Source organism: Syngnathus acus, chromosome 6 (assembly GCF_901709675.1).
Source record: "Syngnathus acus chromosome 6, fSynAcu1.2, whole genome shotgun sequence".
Taxonomy (NCBI): Eukaryota; Metazoa; Chordata; class Actinopteri; order Syngnathiformes; family Syngnathidae; genus Syngnathus; species Syngnathus acus.
The window spans coordinates 6,698,636-6,720,802 of record NC_051092.1 but is presented as its reverse complement, the minus strand read 5'-3'; the positions used below and the strand labels follow the sequence as shown (position 1 = coordinate 6,720,802).

Here is a 22,167-nt window from a genome sequence, read left to right as displayed (position 1 = left end):
GGGGATGGTGTTTGTTTATCGGGTACTGATACAGGAATACAAACAACTCCGAACCGCGCAGAAATCATCATATCCCTTTGGAAACATTGTTTGTATTTCATATGATTAGGATTGACGTGTCGATGGAAGGATGATAACGGTGAAGGAGAAGCAGAGTGCTGCAGAAGGAATGGAAAGGGCACAAGAGAGAGCAAAACAGACAAGATTGCATTCTTGGGAGATGAGGATGTCACCATGGCAACTGCATGTGAGAGTCACATGATGCAGAGGAGTCAGGGATGAGGATAGTTGAGAGTGAAAAAGAGAGGTGCAGTGAGAGGGTGGGGCATGCCTGGAGACAGTGGGGGGAAAAGGATGTTATTGAGAAATGATTAAATAAATTGTGTGGAATTGTCCTGTGGAATTGTCCTTTGATATCAGTCGTGCCATGAAAGAAAGGAAACGTGAGGTGACAAAAAGACTGTAGATTGTACAGAATGATGAAAGAGATGATTGACAGAGTCAATGCTTGTCCAAAAATAGAAAGAAAGGGTTGGGGGCGGGCGATGAAGAGAAGAGCAGGAACAGACTGTTAACGGCACATTGTGCCCTCACTAGTCATCACTTTCCCTATATTTTATTGTGTAATAATAATAATAATTGTGAGTGTATAGTGTTTTGGATAAGGAAAGGGAAAAAAACAATAATAATAATAGTTAACCTTTTTCACATTTTTTTTTAGCAGTTAAGAATGTGTGTAGTGAGTTTGACTGGCACATTTTATTTCCATTGTTTTATTGTTTGCTATTGTAGAAATGGTTTCAAAATATGTACCAAGAAATCAGAGGTTGACTTCTGAGGAGGTTTGTCTGCTATATTTCCTAAGTTCTGCAAAATCGCAAAAGACAGATGTGTTTCACGACACAGTTTATGGTCAATATAATTGTTGTAGTGCCTTAGAATCACATTGTAAAGACTTGTATTGTTTTAAAGCTCTCTAAGGCCATGGAGAATGACGAATATGAGTGTGTGAACTCTAACCATAACAACCCTTATTCTGTATCTGTTCCGACTGAAACCAAAAATTAAAACGCAGTGTACCATGAAATTTCGATCCCAGCAGGATAAATGCTACATTTGTCAAACCGGGGAATGCTCTTGGAATTTTATCCATACATCATTTTTAAGTACAGAACTATACAAGGGTCAGTGTTCTGACCTTTACAGAGGTCTGGTAATAGATGATACTGACATCCTCAGCTTGATTGAAATACGTTAACTGTAAATAAAAATGGAATTGTAAATTTAATATAATCAATTACACTTGTTCATAAAGTGGTCTGAGTGGTTAGGTAGATAGATTAATATTTGGCCCTCGATAGTTTTTACATTGTGTGTGTGCGTGTGTTTGTGTGTCAGTGTGATGTAGAGAAGAATTATAAGGGAGGTGAATGCCAAACATAGACTGTGCAAAAAGCCCACCGTCATCATTATCATCACACACACACACACACACGCACACACGCACAACTGACCCTGTTCAATATGATCAGTTTAGATGGTACCCTTTGTCTGCTCAGTGATTCTAAGTGTGTCTGTGGCCCACCGCCCAGCACTTTAAAGTATACAAATAGAAAACAGACTGGGTTTCACTTTGCACTGAACATCATTAGCACACACACACACACACACTCCATATCAGGCGCTGTGTGGCTGTAAGGAGAGTGTTGGAGCATCAATCACCGGGGGGAAGCTGAAGCTCAGCTTTAACCGGCACTAAAACAAAAACAAAATGTTTGTATCAAATTAAATCCATTCCAGTGGGATAGTTGCCGAGTGCAAGCAGCCAGAAGCTGTCACAGTATTTCGAAGGAACAGCGGAAAGACTTTTGATTTGGTGAAAGCCTGGGAGGTGGACGTTTCTTGTGCTCTTTTTTGTGCGGTCTTTTGACCACAAATAATAACACTTGCAGGAGTGTACAATACCGTAACACCTCACCAAAAGAATTGGAACAATATAAATTGGTTTGAATTTGTTTAGATCTGTGTGTATATGTTACTTTAATTTCTGGATGGATGGATGTTGTGACCTTTATATTCAATCAAATTGAGTGAAATAAGATAGTATCAAGTTTATATCCTTTTTGTGACCTTTGTGTTCAATCAAATTGAGTGAATTGAGATATCAAGTTTGTATCCTTTTTGTGTTTGGTGTTTTGCTGATGGATTTTTGGAATGTGACTGGGCCCAATAAAGGTTGGAAAAACTGCACCAAAAGAGGTAAACCCCTCACTAACAAGAAGAATAGGAAGGGCAGGTTTGAATTTGACTCTTGAGGCAAAGTCTATCCTTCAATAAAGTGTTGAAAAAAACTCTTTGTGCAAAAACAAGCAAACATAGAAGCCCATCTGTGAATCTGAGTGAAGCAAATAGAATGACTTGAGTTTGTGTGGCTTCTGGAGGAGGCTCATTAATCTTTAGTTATGGAACACGTGGCAACTAATTGAACTCTGAAATCTATAGAACATTTTTGCCTCGCAATATAAAGGAAGATGCTACCCAACTGATTGGAGAGCCTTTATCATACAGAAACATAATGAACTGAAGCAGAGGTAGAATGAAGATGATGATGATCGTCTATCCAAAGTCTAAGTAGAAGTGATGAGTCAATTCTTCAACACGCAGCGCTCATATTTAAATGAGGAGTGGGGGTTCAACTTTGCATACATCCCGACAGCAGTGGGGTTGTGAATCCTAAATTGCAGAAAAATATCAAAAACAGTGAATGGCGGCCTACCTTGCCTCTCACCCAAAGTCTGTAAGCATATGCATCAGCTTACCAGAGATCCTTGTGAGGAAACGAGGCTGTGGTAAAGAAGCAGGGAGAATAACTGCAACATAATAGGCAGTAATGACAAAGCATGACTGTGCTCATCAAATATGATTCAGTTTTTAGTAATCGTCTCACATCCAAGACAAAGTTCAACTTTAGAAATTAGAGGATACTAGGCACATAAAGAGGGAGGCGGCTTGTACGTTTTTAAGGGGACCACGTCAAAGCTTAGCAGCAATTTGAAAGTCTTCGTAAATCTGCTACAATTATGGAGAGAAAACTGATAGAACTCAATTCTGGCCAATATGAGGCAAAAGCGTTTTTGTTTTTTTTGTTTTTTTGTCTTGTATTGCTGCATTAAAACTATATTAGACAAAGGTAGTCTATATTAGACCACATTATGACAAAATTGACCAAGTTTATTCATGTTGTAGCAATTTCATCCTCGTGAGACTTTTGCATAACATTATTTGCCCCTCTTTTGTTTCTCTTTAGGCAGATGCCAAGATGGTGTGTGATGTAGTTAGTCGTATGGAGGACACAGAGCCTTACTCCAGCGAGCTGCTCTCTTCCATGATGCGTCTCTGGTCCGACTCAGGTATCCAGGAATGTTTCAGCCGGGCTCGGGAGTACCAGCTCAACGATTCAGCGCAGTAGTAAGTCCATGCGTGTCTGTGTTTGTGTGTTCCAGTTTGACCTCTCACTAATCTTCCTCTTGACAACTATTCTCATTTCCAAATGTCTGCATCACTTAATTCACCTGTATTCTCTATTCTAATGAGTTTGCTGTTCGTACATCAAACAAAGGATGGGGAGTTGACAAAATGACCTGAGCCTATTTCATACGTGAATATAAGGCTAGGAGCTCGATGCCCCTATCGGATAATTTTGCTAAATCCACTTTTTTTGTGTACTCGTTCACATTACAAAAACCAATGCAGGTTCTAATGTGGAGCCAATGCGTGTATGATGTGACTCACTTGCGCACAAAGCACGGCGACAAGTGATGTGCACCCAAACAAAAAAGACGTGACGTCACATAATTCTTGCATGTAATCTTTGCATCTTGAACCAGAAATGTCTTTTAGGCTTCATATTTCAAGTGAGATTAAATTAAAGTCAGATGTTAATTGTTGCTCAAAACAACTTTGCCGATTCTAGCTGCATACCAAAGAGAACCAGGTCGCATTTCAAAAGATAAGATTTAAAAATAAAAATACAAATTGGGAAAAGCCCTACAGTATGAATACAACCAGAAGTTGTGACCGGCTTTTGTTGCAATGAGCGTAGCAAAATTTTGCACTCTGCAGTCACTTGTTCCATATCGGTCTCAAAAAACCCAAACTTGTTTCAAACCACTGGTGAAAGAATTATTTTCTTCGCGTTAGGCATATTGTCATAGTCTGGGAGGGCAGAACCTACGGAAGCCCCTGGGGAGAAAACGTACACTGCAGCAACGTTGAACAAAAAATCTAGTTTATTGTTTTGGAAATTTTCTGTAGCAAAAAAAAACAACAACTAATTAATAAAAAAAATAATGAAAAAATCAAGCTATTGTCCGGGCTTAGCTGAATCAGATAAAACATCTTGATTTTTGAGTGCAATCTCTTGTATAAATCAAAAGTATTTCCAAAAAAGCAAGGGCAGCGTGCTCTCAAACACACATCACTAATTATTTCTAATTTTCTCAATGTGATCATACACAAGCTATTACCGCACACAGTCAATTACCATTACCAGTGCCGGGCCTGATTTATGCTGAGTGGCTGTGCGTGGGGGGAGATGGAGACAGCAGGAGAAAAGACAACAAAAAGGGGGGAGGGGAGCCTTTTACGTTAAGTGCCATGTTTGTGCATGTAGTCCTTGGTCAACTGTACACCATAGATCCTGTGAAAATGCATACAGTGACTTGAAGAACATGGATTGAGTACATTGGAGGGAGTCTTTCTTCTATAGTACAGAGACGGTAGATGGAAGATTCCAACGATAATGTGACTGATGCAGCATATACGTACAATATTTGTTTGTTTTGACTGTATGGACTAGTTGTTGATTCATGAAGGGGAAAAAAAATCACTTTTCATATCTGCCAATGGAAAAAAACATGAAAATCAACACTAAGTCAGACGATATCCATCAAGAGTGAAGAAAAAATGACAAGAAACCTTGGACTATAATACCTGAACTTTCTTTGCTCTTTTATCTGGCTAAATCTAATTTAGACTTTGGCAGCATGTAACTTTTATGATGTCGATTCACGTTACAATGGATCGATCTTTTTGCTGCTTTGTCTCACAGACACACGGAAATCTACGAAAATAATTTTTTTGGGGGGGTGTGACGATGGACAGACAGATGGTGGTGATGACTGAAGCGCTTTTAAAATAATGACAGACAGACCGACAATTATATTAGGAATAAGGACAGACTGACAATGACGTAAGAGTGCCCAAGGATGAAGGACGCATTACATACTGGCAAAATTTGTTAAATCACCCATCTCTGCTCGTGGTTGCCGTCAAGTTATGAGGTGGTGGGTAAATACATGAATGATTGTGTGATACTACACACATTATCATTACATTATTGTAGTTGTTCAGATTTTTTTTTTTTACTTGCAAACAGAGTACTTGCCCTTTACTATCATGAGGGGCTTGAACTTAACCACGTAGTTTGTAAACCACAAAGTATCCTTTCATTTGAACTTAGCTCATGTGTAAAATGACAAGTCGACAACGATGTAATAATCGACTATACAGTTTTGACTGGAGTCAGTGACGGTGTAGTGGTTTACTTGCCTGACGTTGGTGCAGGCAGTATGGCTTCAGGACCCACTCAATCGTGGTGTCATTGTGGTGAATTATTGCCTGACTTTGCATGTGCCCTGTAATCGACAAGAGACCAGTGTAGTTTCCATTACCTAAATTCAGAGGTAGAGGCTTCAGCTCCCTGTGACTGTAAACAGAAGAAGCAGAATGGAAAATGATAAATGTCAGTAGCTGAGAACTACCAACGCCGGTCTCCGGGAGAAAGCTGGTGAGCTCCACTTCTTGTCACTCAAAGTTTTCACCCCGCAGCAGCTTCTCTCCTTTCGAGATGTCATGCAATCAATGCTCAAATTGCACTGTTGAAGTTTGAGGGTCTTATGCTTAGTTGCTCTTGAAGGCCCTCTAACGGACACGTCGGGCTCCAGCAGGCTCTTGAGTGCCAGATCATTGACATTTGAAGCTGATTGAAGCCTCACGGCAACATAATGTGCAGTAGATTCTGCTTACAGAAAGAGGCAGCTTTGGAACATCGATGGGTTATCAGACCAAACACATCTCTGGAGAGACAGTCACTGGATAAAATCAATGAACAAGAATGTGGAGGTTAAAACAAAGCACGTTTGACGGCCACATCAAATAGAATAAATTACAGGGAATAGGGCAGAGCACACGAGAACAGATGCAAGACATTTGAAGAAGTGAAAAAAAAAAAAAGAACTTCGGCAAAACCTGTGCCTTGTGTCAAGATGAATGATGCGAAGGCCGCATATAGGGAAAAGGCTATTTTTAACATTTGTTTTATCATCTAGGTGACGTAACAGTTACACGTGGCCAGTGTTCAATTGAAACAACATCTGCACTTGTGTGTGTGCATGCATGCACACCATTTGTGTGTGCTAAATGTCACATTAAAGATTGATAGCAGCTTCCTGGCCTGTGGAGTGTGTGTGTGTGTGGGGGGGGGCTCGTATGTATGTGTGTGTGACTCACATCCAACCACAGATAGGTTAACTTCTGTCGTCATGTGCTGTGTGCTCTGTGCATTAAATAATGTTTACTGTTGTGTTCTTAATTCCCAAGGGTGTGCATACTGGCTATGTGTAATGTATGTTACGTCACACTGTCAAAAGCAGAAAGACGCATTCTAAGAGCGATGCCTTAAGCCTTCTCTACCCCTTTCTGAAATGCTTGCATGTTGACCTATTTACCACAATGCACATATACGTATGTGTAAGTATGGCGTCATTTATCTGTATAGTGTTGATGGGGTGAGATAGGGAAGGAGACCATCCATAGACTGAAGGGTCTCTTGAATGTAAAGTGTCCTCACTCAAGCTTTTACATTTGAATGCAACTAATTTACCTATAATTTACACCATCAAAATATTTTGACAACTGTATCCAGCCTACTTTTCCTCCCATCCATCAAGTCTATGGTTACTGCATGCTTCCTCGATGTTGTTATACTGATGACAAGGGCTTTCGATCAATGTATGGAGATAATTTCCTGTGCTTCCTTTTTCTATTCTTGCATGAAAAGAACAGAATGAAATCTCCCAGCTATCCCACTCCCTTAAAATGAGAATGTAAAGTTTGGAAATGTTCCCGCTGTATTTGTATATATAAAGTTGTTAGTGATACACTAGACTACTACACTAGACTATTCAATTCACTGTTTTCTTTGATTCAATGCAATAATTTGGCTCTTCTGAAGATTTAGTTTTTTTATTTCACTGCCTCTTTGATAAATGAGAAGCTTCTCATTCGTGAAATGACAGCCCCAAACGCACAACCACGAAGTTGGCCTTAGTTTTCATCACTAATACAGATTATGTATATAATTGGAGGTAGCGGTGTCAAATTTAGTCAATTCCTTGACAGCTAATCAATTATCAAATCGATCGACAACTATTTCAATCATCAAATTATTGTGTAGAGGCATGTGATTCTCCATCTGCAATCTCACTTGCTTCATTGCTGTTGTTTTTTATCACTAAATAATACCAAATAAACAACAACTTAATCTAGAAAATGTGGTTTTATAATCATGCAAAGTAACATTTTTATTTAATTACTCGATGGATAGAATTGATAGAATAATCGATAAAAAGAAATTTGATAGAGACAGCCCTTGTCAGAAGGAATCTCAGTTCCTCATCGGTTCCTGCTCTTGCAAATAATGTCATTCCATTTTTGCTGATAGTAAAATTACACTTGTCAAGATTGCTCATCACTTACATTTACTGAAAAAAAATACAAGATGTTCAAATTAATTATTTCATTTAGACTTTATCACAACACCTGGATCATTATGTATTATATTGTAGGGTTTTATGTGGCAACAAAAAGTGCGCTCATGCAAATAAATATGCTGCAGGTTATCTAGCGTTGGTGGAATTCACTGTGGGATTTTGTTTGTGTTTGTGTCGCTGATCAAACAGACAGAGTGTTGATAAGGCGTGACTGTCATATCAAAATTAATAATCAGATGAGATTAAAACCGGTAAAGCAGGTAAAGCCATCATTTCATGTTTCTTTCCTCGTGAGGTGCTTTTCACTGCATATTTCAGAAGCATTTATGAGGGATTATGTCATCAGTAGCACCTTATTAACATTAATAAACAAATTGAGACATTTGTCTGTGCATTTGGTAATAACGTGGAACACTATTTTCCTGCATGTCATTATTATAATTTGTGGAATACTATAAATGATTCGTCATGTCATCAACACCTCATCGTTATATGTCAACACTAACAAGGTGACTTGCCGTGTTGTGGCTCACACAGCTGACTTTCAAACGGACAGTCAATAACTGTTTGGTGATTGCAGATGTGAATGTGAGCGTGAATGGTTGCTTATCCGTCTTTATATCAGCCCTCAGTGCCCTGTGATTGACTGGCTACCAATCAAGGGTGTCATCAACCTTCCACCCAGTCAGCAGTGTTAGGCTCAAGCCCCCATCTTGGATGGATGGCTCTGACCTGCACATCCATTAGATTGCCCTCCCTCATCCTCTATGGCCCCATTACCTACCCAGTACCTTCCTAAAACTGCCTCCATACTCAGCAAGAGTAATGCAAGCTTTTGAAAACAGCGTGTCGTATATATTCTGAGGATGATGCTGACGGCTTGTCCTGATAACTTTTAGATGCCGCACGCAAACTTACATAGACATGAACACATATACATCAATATTACTTCACAGCAAACCGTTTTATCTGGTTGCCTGTCGATTGAAATTACATTGCCATGTGTGACACCTTCAGAGAACAAATCACACTATCCTCCCACGCCGAAGGTCATAAATTTGAGTCTGCTTGATGACTGTGCAGCATCTTGCTGCACAAATAATGTTGGCTAACATGCAAAAGCAACTTCAGTTTAGCACACACTGGCTTGCAGTACATAACCGTTTTTAAGTAAGTAAGAGTTCTTCCAGCCAGCAAGATTTGTTGCCTTCCTTCATACTGGTGAATAAATTGTGCCGAGCAGGAAGGAGACTCTGAATTGTTTCTAGTTATTTTTGTCTTCAAACATATCAAACAAGGAGCAGAAAAGTGTCATGTAGTATTTTTAGTGTCACACAAGATGCTTTTTGATATGTTACCAAACATTTTATTGTCCTTCATCTTTTCAGCAATTTTAGGAGAAAATTAGTCTGCTGTTAATTAGTCATAAAAGTCAGAGTGGGTTCACAACGAAATCACCATCTCGATTCTTATATTATCTTCATGCTTTATTGCACAAAATCTAACCATTGTATCTGTCCATGTCATCAATGGACCTGTGTGTGTACAATGTGTGTGTGTGTGCGTGCTTGTCTTCCTGCACACACAAATCACCAACTAAATGTTCTTCTATTCATCGGGGGTTAAGTCCCCATCCATATAAAAATACTAAGCCACACCGTCTTTACTCAATACATTTATAGACTTATCACACAAGATGGATGCAAATGGCTATATTCACTGGACGATCTTCAATGACAATTTGTGGGAAGAATAAGATGGATTTTATTGATACCAATAGTATTATATCACATACTTAAAGTTTTGTACGGAAGATATAATTCAATCACTTTATCCACTGGTCTGAAACTTTAATCTCAACCAGGTAGTTTTTTTTATATAGTTCGGATAGCGGAGGTCTGCGCTTTACCGCTCTAGTTAAATTACTTATTACTTTATTGAATAATTGTTGAGGGTCAGTTGCGGGTGTTGAAGCGCAGTCATTCAGTAGTTTGAGTTCATTGTCCTTTTGTCACGTAATATTGTTTGGTCCTCGAATCGGAGCATCTAAATTATAGTGAAATATTGCTTCAGTGAGTATTTCAGTTTGTCTTGTAAAACTAATTTCCCTACTTGTGATAAACTGAATTAATAATAAGTCCTTTATTTGATGTCCTCATTTCAATACACATTAAAGCGGATTAATGCTGCCATCTAAAGTAAGGCAATATGTATCTTCTTTATTGTGAAGCTACCTCGACAGCCTAGATCGGATCGGTGCTCCGGACTACCAGCCAACAGAGCAGGACATTCTGAGGACGCGGGTGAAGACTACTGGCATTGTGGAAACACACTTTACCTTCAAAAATCTCCACTTCAGGTATGAGTACAATTTAATTAAATAATGACTCAACGCACTCGCAAACACAGGGACTTTATGGCATATTCCTTGCAACTCTGCTATCACTGCCTTTAAATGTCTTTATTGTAATTGTATAAAAAGAGACTGTAGGATCCATGTTTATGATTGGTCATCGTTTGAATTACAGAATGGAGCTGTGCCACTGAAGGCTTTAGTTTTCAAATCCAATTTGCATGTTTCTTGCATTTCTGCATATACTCTGGGTGTACACACAGAAGCCCCACATATTACACACTCTAATGAGATCTACACAACTTACTTGTGCCTCTAACCTACTTGGGGAATAAAAATTATTCTGGCTTTAAAATGGTGGTAGGACTGCAAAGCTTCTTCCGTGAGAGAGACTTGATCTTTTGCGAGCATTAAGATATCAAAACGTTCGAGACAATTATTAATATGATGCATTGCAGTAAAGATCATATCATTTCATCCATACACTTTTACTGTTCTCAGGCTGTTATGTTAAATTTTCATTTTATTTCTTAAATACCTCTCGAATAAATTCAATACAAGTAAGCATCTATTTCGAGTTCAGTTAAGTCCACTTTTAAGTTTCATAATAGTACCATCGCAGCATTAACATGTACGGTTCACAAAAAAAAGTGACAAAATACACAAAACTTAAAACAATTCAGCAAAAGACCGAATGACTTTCAGTGTTCAAATGTCTCCAGTTCCACTCATTAGAAAACTGATAAATCCTGCCAGGTCCAATGAAACAAAATGTCCAGCAAGTGCTCGGCGAGACTATGCAAACTCCACAGTAGTAAAGCACTCAGAACTGCGAGGCGGACTTATTAAAAATTACCACATGGTGCTGCCTCATTAAATATAATAACATATAATAAACACATTTTACTTTGAATAAGCGTGGTCCTCTCTGAGGTTACGTAAATGAACACCCCTTTCCAATATTTGATTGACAACGCTATAATTAAGCAGAGCTGTCAGATATTTCTATAATGTAACGTGACCGTTAACTGAGTCAGATGATGTTTTTAAAGTCTTGTCTGTAAATGTGGGAATGTGCTTTACATCTATCAGGCTGTTTGATGTCGGAGGCCAGAGGTCAGAGAGGAAGAAGTGGATCCATTGTTTTGAGGACGTCACTGCCATCATTTTCTGCGTCGCACTCAGTGGATACGACCAGGTGTTGCACGAGGACGAGACCACGGTAAGGAAACACGATGTCTCTCTTTCACTGTTTACATTGAAAGATGGATTTACAGTACACCCACTACAAGTTGACCCAGTTTCCTCAGATACAGTATGGCAGTGTTGTGAGACAAATATATGTGCGTATGCCAGGGAATTGAAGATCCGACAGTGCAACTGGAGAGTTGTCCAACAGATGGGATCAATCTTCTCATTGAGTGGACTTGATTGAAATGGATCTAGCAATATAACCGGTATCTACCCAAACAAAAACAACATAAACTCAGTGGTTACACAGACCAATAACAAGGGAAAACATAAGCCAATGGTGACCAGTTGACTGATACCTTTTATCTGCCATTACTGTTTTGTGATGTGTCTTTTGACCCCATGGGGGGTAAGTCAGTATCGGTCAAACTCGTCGGAATGTATTATTATTTAGTGTTCTGCAATTCAATAGCAATAAGTCCAAGATTGACCCTGCCTCTCGTTCAAAGTAACACGGGACAGGCTCCCGGGAATCTCAACTTCAACTTCATTTACAGAGCATTTTAAAAACAAGTGCAGATGCATACAAAGTGCAAAGAAATCTGACATATGAAAATAAAGACAGTTAAAATAATAAATTAACGACATAAAAACGGATTTAAGACCTGCATTATAAATCTACCCTAAATGGTGACTCTATAACAGATTTTAAGAGCATACAGCATTTAATAGGGGTTTTAAAATACATCTATTTAATCAATGTATGTCAGCTACGTTGGACTAGTGCACATCGATGCTGGCCACACATCGACACAAAATCCTTTTGATAAGTTTTATAAGATCGATTGACTATATATAATTAACGAAATACTTATGTATATACTCAAACGTCCTAATACACTTTTAATTTTTTCTAATGTTATTTATAATCGACTTTCATTCACTATGAACAACTCAAAAAAGCCTCTCGGAACACAATGAGTTTGTGACTTATGAAAGAAAACAGACAGAGGTGACAGAAACGGTACCTCGCTGGCGATTATCAATTTCAACATTTCATGACTGGAATAAGCTGGTATATAATTTCGAGTTTTTGTTTTTTGCTTTTACGGGTTTGGCAACCAAAAGTACAAGATGACATTTTTTACTACTTCGATTGCCTGCAGCTAGCACTGTGATGTCATTGTGACGTGGACCATAAAGAGGTCCATAGCGAGAACCAAGAACATGAAATTGTACCAAAGTATGAAACATCTAATCCAACCACGGGTGCCATTATCAAACCATCAATCAATCAATATTCCTCACATGGATGAATTTCCCCTTTCTTTCCGCTCACCGGTGTTGTCGCCTGTTGCTGAGGGGGCGGACTCTGTCAAAGTCTCGTCGTCGAGGGAGATCGGGGTCTGTCTTAGTGCTTTAGGATCATAAACACCATATTGTTGTTCTACCCCTAAAGTTTACAGATAATTGGGAAATGTCTTTGTTCTCATGAACGTTATTATGTTACACATAACGTTATTAAAGTCACAGTCTTGTCACAAATGAGAAATGTGGCTTGGGCTTTGGAAAAAGAGAATCTTCTGGAAAAATAGAAAAGTACGGGTGTGCCCATTCGTTTTGAAAAACTCTGTTCCGAGTCTGCTTTTAGATTGTTGGAGCAAGCCGCAAATGCCTTCGGGTAAACAAACCGTCATTGGCTCATTTCATCACCGAACAAGGAGAGAAAAGGAGAGAGAGACAATGATAGGCCAGGTAAGCCTGGATTTTAGGAGCTGCTTGGGAGTTGTCACAAACGTCCCAATTGTCAGCCTGCCCCTGGAATATTATAATAATATACTGTCACTGTATTTATAAACGTGATTTTCTGTACTCAAACGTGAGGTTATGGAAAGCCTGTGTTGCCATGACATGCTTATTCCCTCGAACGTATTTAGTGGATGGTAAATGTAGACATTGATAGTCAAGCTGTTGTCATGTGACGAAAAAAAAAGAGGATAATTTGAATATTATCTATGCTGGTTGATATTTATAGGTCTAAAGTGTATCCGCTGAGAATTAGTGCTCAGTAGCTGCTCTATTTACGCAGATGTCTTCTTGCCTCCTTGTGAGTTGGGAGCGCCGCTTAGTCTGCTCTTGTGCGATGATGTGTCATAGGGCTGATGTTGACAGTTGCAATCTGTGCAGATGTCTACCGCTGTGCTATTTTTAACACAACCGTGATAAAAGATTTGATAAAAGACAATGTGTTTGTGATATGCCACTGTTATCTCCAAATGTCAGGTGCTTACTACTCCTATTGTCCTGTAATGAAAAAACAACCACATTGGGACAGTTTTCTTTCAATTCCCAGAAAACTCACTTCAGCAGCTTTGTCTGCAGTGCTGCACCTACAGTGCTTTAATTAAGCATTTGGTTACTCATGAGACTGACGTATGGCACGGCCTACTTTAATGAGACAGTGTGCTGTTCTAAGATGTGCAATTACTACGCTAGAGTGAATTTATAATGACAGTATGAGGAAGAGAAGTGAGAACTCTGTCACAGAAGGGAGTTACAGTTCTCCTTTGGGTGAAGCATAAGGTGACTGTTTAACATCTACAGTGCAAAACATTTTGCTGCTAGCATTTTATACCTCTCCTGTTCAAGTTGGATCATTGAAATGCCAATTCTGTTTTTGGGTCGACATTCTTTTGTGTGTGCGTGTGCGTTTGTGCATGCGTGCCTGCATGCGTGTTTGTCCGTGCGTGCGCTTGTGCGTCTGTGTGTGGAACTGAACGTTTATAAATAGTTGTGCAAACCTACACTCGCATTGTGTTTGAAAAAGGAAATCAATCAACAGGACCTTATACAATAGAATTGTGGTTTACTTCATGTAATCTATCTATCCATCAATTTTGTCATCATTTTTTTTAGGTTGTTGGTTAATTAGACTTTGACTGTATTCAATTTAATCCACTTGCAGTTATGTTTATCACTCCAGAGCTCCTGTGTTGTCGCATTAAAGACAGTTAAAGAGTTATGAACTAAGACAATATTAATCCCAACCTGTCACCCATTAGTTGGTACTCAGATCATTTTAATTAACCAAAACAAAAATAATATAATAATGGGGAGGCGGCTCGGTGGCGCACTAGTTAGCACATCCGCCTCACAGTTAGGAGGGTGCCGGTTCGATTCTACCTCCAACCCTCCCTGTGTGGAGTTTGCATGTTCTCCCTGTGCCCGCGTGGGTTTTCTCCGGGCACTCCGGTTTCCTCCCACATCCCAAAAACATGCTTGGCAGGCCGATTGAGCACTCCAAATTGCCCCTAGGTGTGCGTGTGAGTGCAAATGGTTGTTCGTCTGTGTGCCCTGCGATTGGCTGGCAACCGGTTCAGGGTGTCCCCCGCCTACTGCCCGATGACTGCTGGGATAGGCTCCAGCCTGCAGGCGACCCCCATGGGGACAAGCGGTACGGATGGATGGATGGATGGATGGATGGATGGATGGATGGATGGATGGATGGATAATAATGGGCAAAAAAAAGTGTTGATAGGCTAACTCCCCTTATTAGACTGTTGCCAGGTAAATTTGGTGGTGGGTAACAGTGAAGCATGAAGTGAATTAATCAATAGATAATAGATTGCGCACAAGCACGCGCGCACGTTTGTTTGAGAGAGAAAGAGAACGAAAGACTCTGTATAAGGGTGTGTTCCGGGGAAGTGAGTCCCTTGCTTCCGGCTTTAGGCTCCTCCTCGCAGCATCTTTGGTGCCTTCCACTTCACTTGTTCACTTGTTACTCTCATCCTCGGCTGACCTGTTGATGCAATCAGCAGTCAGATGTTCCACAGACGCTCCGCCCACCTACAGGTATGAGGAAAAGTGGATAAGCGTCGCATGATTTCCTTGCATATGTGCGTGTTTATTTCATGCTCTCTATTCACTGTCCTCAATCAGCTTTTTATCTATAAAATCACTGCTTCACCCGTTTAATGTGTTGCAATGGATAACAAAAAAGTTCCAAATTCATGGCAATGAAATGCTATTTATTAATCGTGTCTTATAATTGCATGAAATGTTTGAATGACTTACGCTCTATTATTTAAGTACTAATAGATATTATCATGTAGGTCTGTATTTTCATGCATCGGTTCCCTTTAGCTAATCCAACAGTTTCTCTAATTTAGAACTATGCAATGTTATTTTTCTAGCATGTATTTACCTCCATAATCAAATATCTGGTTTTATAATTAAAGTAATTTGCAAATGTGCTGTCATTATAGCAAAACCCCACTGTGTACCTTAAGTGGTGATCTATGGCATCATACAATTAGACTGGGCAGTGACTCAACGCTAAAACGCTAACAATGCATGGCTTTCATTAACGCGATAATTATGTAATTACATAATTTACTTCATGCCGTTTTTCCTATTTTTTTATTTTTTTTAAATGTTTTTTTCTGCATGCACATATTCTCATTTGCTGGATGAGTCTTTTGGTTTGTGTCCACCTACATGCATTACAGACCATTTTAAAAGTGTTTGTTTCCTCTGCAGAATGGCATGCACGAGTCTCTGAAGATGTTTGATTCCATCCGTAACAGCAAGTGGTTTTTCGAGAGACTTCCATCATCCTCTTCCTTAACAAAAAGGACATTTTTGAGAACAAAATCAGCAAGTCGCACTGGTAGGTCCACATATGACAGCGAAACTATTCCGTTTTAACCTTTCATTCTGTTTCCCTCTTTGAATGGGACACTTGAATTACGGTAATCTAAATCTATTCAATTCAAATTACGCAAGTGTCATCTAGTCATCGTTCATTTCAGTTCAGTCTAATGTGTTTACAGATCCGCTCTGAGATACAACACTGACTTATTAATTTCAAAATATAAGGCTTTAAATATATTTACGTAAACACAGTTAACACCACTATCCAAACAGGAAGCAGTCTACATCCTCACCAACCTATATGCACCTATTTAAAGCCTCTAATCCCACTTTCAGACACATTACAAGCACACAGAACAGGCCCACAATCTAAAACTATTATTGACAACTGCATTCATAATGTTGTACTCTGTTAAACCAGAAACTGATATTTAGTGTAACTTTATGTAATGTACTGATTTGCCCCCAATACCGGCTGTGACTGCAGAATGGTCTAACTGTAGATGTCTGTGATGAATGGAGAGCAGCTGACAGGCTCATATTGAAGAGATGACAAAAGGAAAAAACAAGAAAAAGTGAGAAAGATAGAAAGCATGTGTAATTGGGAAAACATTAGAAACAGAGAAATCAAGATTGTGGAGAGGGACCAGAACAGCATGAGTGTGAGAAAGAGAAAATTCATATTCCAATCATTCCCCCTTTCCTTTCTTCATCTCTTGGCATGGAAGGACTCAGTGCATGTTCTGATGGTGTTGCATCTGAAACAGACAGAGAAGCCACAGTGCTGCCAACAACTGAGCGCCAGATATCTTACTGACACTTGCCCCACAGATGACTCTACTCATCACCATCTGACTCAATCTAACAGCGTTTTAACAAGCGATAAGTTGCAAATTCCAGTTCTTAGTGTCACAGTCGATTATGGATGTGAAGCACGGGGCATGCAATAGATTTGTGAAATGAATCAATACGTGCCGTGAATTACGATTGCTACCTTTGAGCTCTCGTTCATCTGCAGCAGTCCAAGAGTGTGGTGCCAAAGAAAAAAAAACACATAATTACGAAGGCAGTGGTACGTTCAGGTACATTGCTCAGGCCTAAAACCATAATAACACATGTTGTCTAATTTTAGACCGAACACCTCCTTTTGTATTTGGTGGAATCATAGCAGCATATTAATCAAATGCAACCCGCAGAGTGTGTTATTCCGTTCCAAAGCTATTATAATAATAATGGCATAATGATGACAATAATGTCATTAATGTCTATGTTAACTCTGTTTCCACAGGGACAAACACATATGTGGAAGGAATCTCCTTCATTACATCTCCGTTCAACAGCAAGAACAAGTCATCGAAGAAGATTTACTCTTTGTCTTTAACGCTGCCACTGATGTCATCATCGCCGACAGCCTCCAACGCTCTTTCCTAACCTGATAATGTTGTGACCTCAAGGTCAACTGATATAAAGCAGCTTGTGGGTTCAATCCAAACACATGTACAGTGAAACCGCGACTTACGAACGTCTATTCTTATGAACATTTCGAGATACAAACTCCTAAGAAAGCTAGTGCAAATAGCGGCGAGCGTAGGCAGAAGAGGGTGAAGCGAACGTAGAACTTAAGCAAACCGTACATGATCCCCCACCGTCTCGCAAGCGCCGAGTCGTCATGTCTTTCAAGATAAAGCACTTAAAATTAATTTTACATTTTACATTCTTATGGGAAAATTGCTTCTACCAACCTACAATCTCTTCTACCTATGAACCCGATCACGGAACGAATTAAGTTCGTAAGTAGAGGTTTCACCGTATCTGATTTAATTGGCCCTGGGCGTGAATGTAATCGTCATCAATAGCTTGGACGGCTGAATAGACAGATGGAACGTTAAAGTTACCTGTGATATCACCATCATTAGATTCATAATGTTACTGGATATTTTTCCAAATTGGGTCGTAATAGATTAGAGGAATTTATAGCTGCGCGAATTTTTTGATTATTTCATTTTGGTAAATCTTCTACTGTATTTTATGAAAATACTAAAATTGGATAATCTGCAATACATTGCATTGTTCAACATTTAGTTTGCAGCAATTTATTTTTTTATCATTGCTATTTTATGTATATTTTCCTGCACTGGATAAAAAGTGCCTTTATTGTTGCTCTTTATGCTTATGGGAGCCATCGTCTTCTTGTATGGGCCGAAGGAAGTGTGCCGACTCAACCTGACACTTCTCCGAGAATACTTCAGCGGAAAATGACTTTATAGGCCCACCGGAGGCATCTTCTACCATATTGCGTGCTGCTGAAAGTGTTTTTTTTTTTCCTTATTGTCCGCAACCTCGCTCTAATAAGTCCAACATGAGCTGCGAAAAAAATGTATTGCATTTGTGCAGTTACATTGTCAAGTGGGACTTCCCCACTGTGGGATGAATAAAGTTCTATCTAATCTAATTTTACAATAGATTGGAGCTCAGCTGCTTCTGCTGCTTCGTTCCCAACCAACTGAAAAACTTGCATGACATATTCATTTAAAAAGGCCAGTGTGCATGACATTAACATGCATGTCACACCTAGAATATAGCAGATCTTATATCCCTTATTAACTTTCATACTAAAAGTTTAAATTCCATTTTATTCATTTTTTTTAAAGGCCGGTCTGCTTAGATCTAAATTTCTATTTTAAGAACCAGGTAGATGACGTCTCCCGCTCCCAAACATGGCGCGTCCTAATTAGAATCACTGAGCAGCCTTAGGCTGTTGATCAGCTTGCTTTGTGGATGTGTTTGCGGTTCCAGTGTGCGTGCGTGTGTGTGTGAATTATGTAGGGAAGTGTGTTTTTGCATGGGTCTAGTATATACTGGCACTAGAAAGTGTTGTGTGAGAGACAACGTGAGCCAATAATATGAGTGGATTAACGACCCAGAAGGCACTTGTCCATCCTTTCCACACACGCTGGCTGTCAACACACAAAGCCTTGAACACAGCTATGTAGTTTCAAAATGCCATGACAATGTTCCAGATAAAAATAAATCAAGATATGAAATAGTTAATTTCATAGACATGTGCGCTGCCTTGGAAATGTGACCTGATATTGCTATGCAATATGCATGCAGCGCCTCCTCATTTTGTTTGTGCAGCTGTTGTTATTGTGTAGCCAGGTGTTGGCTTCATTGTTCTCTGGTTCATTCTGTGTCGCTGTGCATCCCTTATGTTGCCGTTCTATCTTTTAAATGTCTAAGAAGATAAATCACAGTTGATGAGTCAGTGAAATTTTCTTGCCTACAATTTCATTTTTCATGGTGGGAGGCAACCCACTGCTTTGTCTTGCTTCTGACTTTGTCTAAAGCAATACAGTAAAGTTTCTTCTGTGCGTGACATCGTAAACATGTGATCCATGTAATACACGCATACAATTAGATGGGGCCTACAATTTGAGAATACAGTAATTATGACACCATTGTGCTTTTTCACTGACCTTTATTCTCTTATTTGTTGACAAATGGAAAGGTTTGTGAGAAAACTCTCCCCAAAAGTTAAGAGTGGGTTTTATTGACATTAGGGCCATCAGCCTGTCACAAAAGAACATTTTTCTATTGTTCTATCGATTATTCTATTGATTCTATCGATTGTTCTATTCGATTAATCGAATAATTGAATTAATTTTTCCATAAAGTTTATTATGAAACAATTTTTGGATGGATGGATGGATGGATGGATGGATGGATGGACGGACGGACGGACGGACGGACGGACGGACGGACGGATGGACGGACGGACGGATGGATGGACGGATGGAAAAAGTGTAGTGTCAGTCTTTGCTTAGGGTCTTACTCCTTATTCCTTAACCACCACTAATACTGTATGCCTTGTGATGGAATTTTTTGACATTGTATTGGAAATGCATTGAAATTACAATAAAGCACAACTTGAATAACTTGATGTGTGAAAATTATTTTTGCCTTTTTTTAACTTGGTGTGATTATTTTTGGGGGGTTTTAACCCAAAAAGAGTATCCGTCTTCCATTGTCTTACAAATCTTTGCATACATATGGAAAACTCAACTTTGTCTTCTCTTCCACAGAATCGCATGCATGAGTCTCTGATGCTGTTTGACTCAATCTGCAACAACAAATTCTTCATCGACACCTCCATCATCCTCTTCCTCAATAAGAAAGATCTGTTTGCAGAGAAGATCAAGAAGTCGGCGCTCAGCATCTGTTTCCCTGAATACACAGGTAAGAGTCATTTCCACCGAATGCATAGAGATAGATGATACCAAAAAATCTTGGTAGCAAACAACTTTAACATGGACAAAATCTAACCAAAATAAGACATGGTTTGAAAAGATAAGAGCTATCTTCTAACTTAATTGTGTAATGTGAAAAAAAAGGCCACACCCTCTTTCTTTGATTGGTTGATTTTCGTCCAGGATGTTTCCTTTGTGACAGTATACTGAAGGTTTTCACAAAAGTGAAAAACCAAAGTGATTTGTTTGAAAATTGCAAACTGTCTCTTACAACCAAAATGACACAGATCTGAGATTTAAGGATCATCATGTCTAAGTGTTCCTTGTTTTCCCTGTATTTCCCCAGGACCAAACACCTACGACGATGCAGCAGCTTATATCCAAGCACAATTTGAGAGCAAAAACCGCTCTCCAAATAAGGAAATCTACTGTCACATGACCTGCGCCACAGATACAGGGAACATCCAGGTGGTGTTTGATGCCGTGACCGATATCATCATCGCCAACAACCTCCGAGGATGTGGCTTGTACTAAGCACATCCATGTAATACCCCCACCTACCCGCCCCTTCCTTTTTCCTTACCTGTCCTCTTCCACTTTGTCCTCCTGCTCAACCCGTCTCTTCTGACACTGCTGTGGAAATGATGATGCTAACGATGCTGAATAAAAAAAGATGAAGAAAAATGCAGCTAGGTATATATTAATGAGGATAATAAAAAATATATTAGACATACATATATAAATACACTATATATGTATATATATGTATGTTTTATATATATATATATATATATATATATATATATATATATATATATATCCAAACTAACAATGGATTAGTTTGTCCATTGCTTCCCCACCAATGTTCTCTGCCCTGCTGACAAGCAGACAAACCAATGTGTTTTGGAAGAAAACACAAAACTCTGCAGCCTTGAAACCGTCTTGAACAAATTTGATGAAAGTCTCTCTTCTAATCATTTTTTTTTTCCTGTGGTGTCTTATGTTGCTAACAAAACATCTTTTTTTATGACCTTGGATATGGATTGTCTTTTGTTTTTGTTGATAATGTCTATATTTATTACATCAACAGCCTGTACACAGATTTGTATCCACAGTTTGTCTCACCTGACACATTTGTTGTATATTATTTTGTTTCTTGCAACAGTAGTGCTTATGTAGGAACGATTTTAAATAAATATGTGAAAATGTCTATCACTATATCAAACAGGTCAGCCAATCAAAACCTTTGAAAAACACCCAAGACCTAATGAAGCTGTTAAACACAGATTAATTTAACATTGGTCTTTTGTTTACATTAGCAGAGACACTTTGGAGACCTTTGTTGGACATTTTCTGTCCAACTAGTATGACTTTACTGTTCCACAAGGAGTCCTGGCATGGACAGGAAGTGTTTCCTAAGCTGGCTTTAGCCTGACAGCCAATGGGAAGCAGTGCCAGGTGACACATGCAGGTACTGTACTGTAGATAGTAATGCCTTTAGAAGTGAGTACACGTTATAACTACCTTTCTCACTATTATAACCTCTACTAATATTCTCAATGTAAGGAAGTTTGGTCTTGGTTTGAAAATGGTTAATGAATTAATTTATTGATGATCACATTCTATCCCAGACATACTCTATCTATGGGTCTCTCTTTCTCCACATTTACAGTATGCACCGTCTTGCCTTTACGTCTTTCACGTCCATCCATGCATGGCACCCATGGCATACGGCTATTATTGGAGGTGAGGTGGGGGTGAGGTTGTCATAAACCCTCTCTCCCTCCCCGCTCTTGACATGTATAGCATGATATTACTCCAGCCTTTGTATAAAGTGACCAGTTACTCCAAAACTGGAAGAAAATAAGATCCACACGCATATTGTTAATAG

The 22,167-nt window shown here is 39.2% G+C and overlaps 1 protein-coding gene across 1 annotated transcript in view; it reads left to right on the top strand.

The window, feature by feature from the left end:
• gnao1a (guanine nucleotide binding protein (G protein), alpha activating activity polypeptide O, a) overlaps nt 1-21,746 on the top strand; it is a 51,114-nt gene extending 29,368 nt beyond the window's left edge. The window contains exons 5-9 of the mRNA XM_037253960.1: nt 3,308-3,468; nt 10,063-10,191; nt 11,278-11,407; nt 20,112-20,265; nt 20,623-21,746. Coding sequence (XP_037109855.1) covers nt 3,308-3,468; nt 10,063-10,191; nt 11,278-11,407; nt 20,112-20,265; nt 20,623-20,810 — 762 coding nt within the window. The 3' untranslated portion in view covers nt 20,811-21,746. The remainder of the gene's footprint in view (nt 1-3,307; nt 3,469-10,062; nt 10,192-11,277; nt 11,408-20,111; nt 20,266-20,622) is intronic.
• Nucleotides 21,747-22,167: the final 421 nt, after the last annotated feature.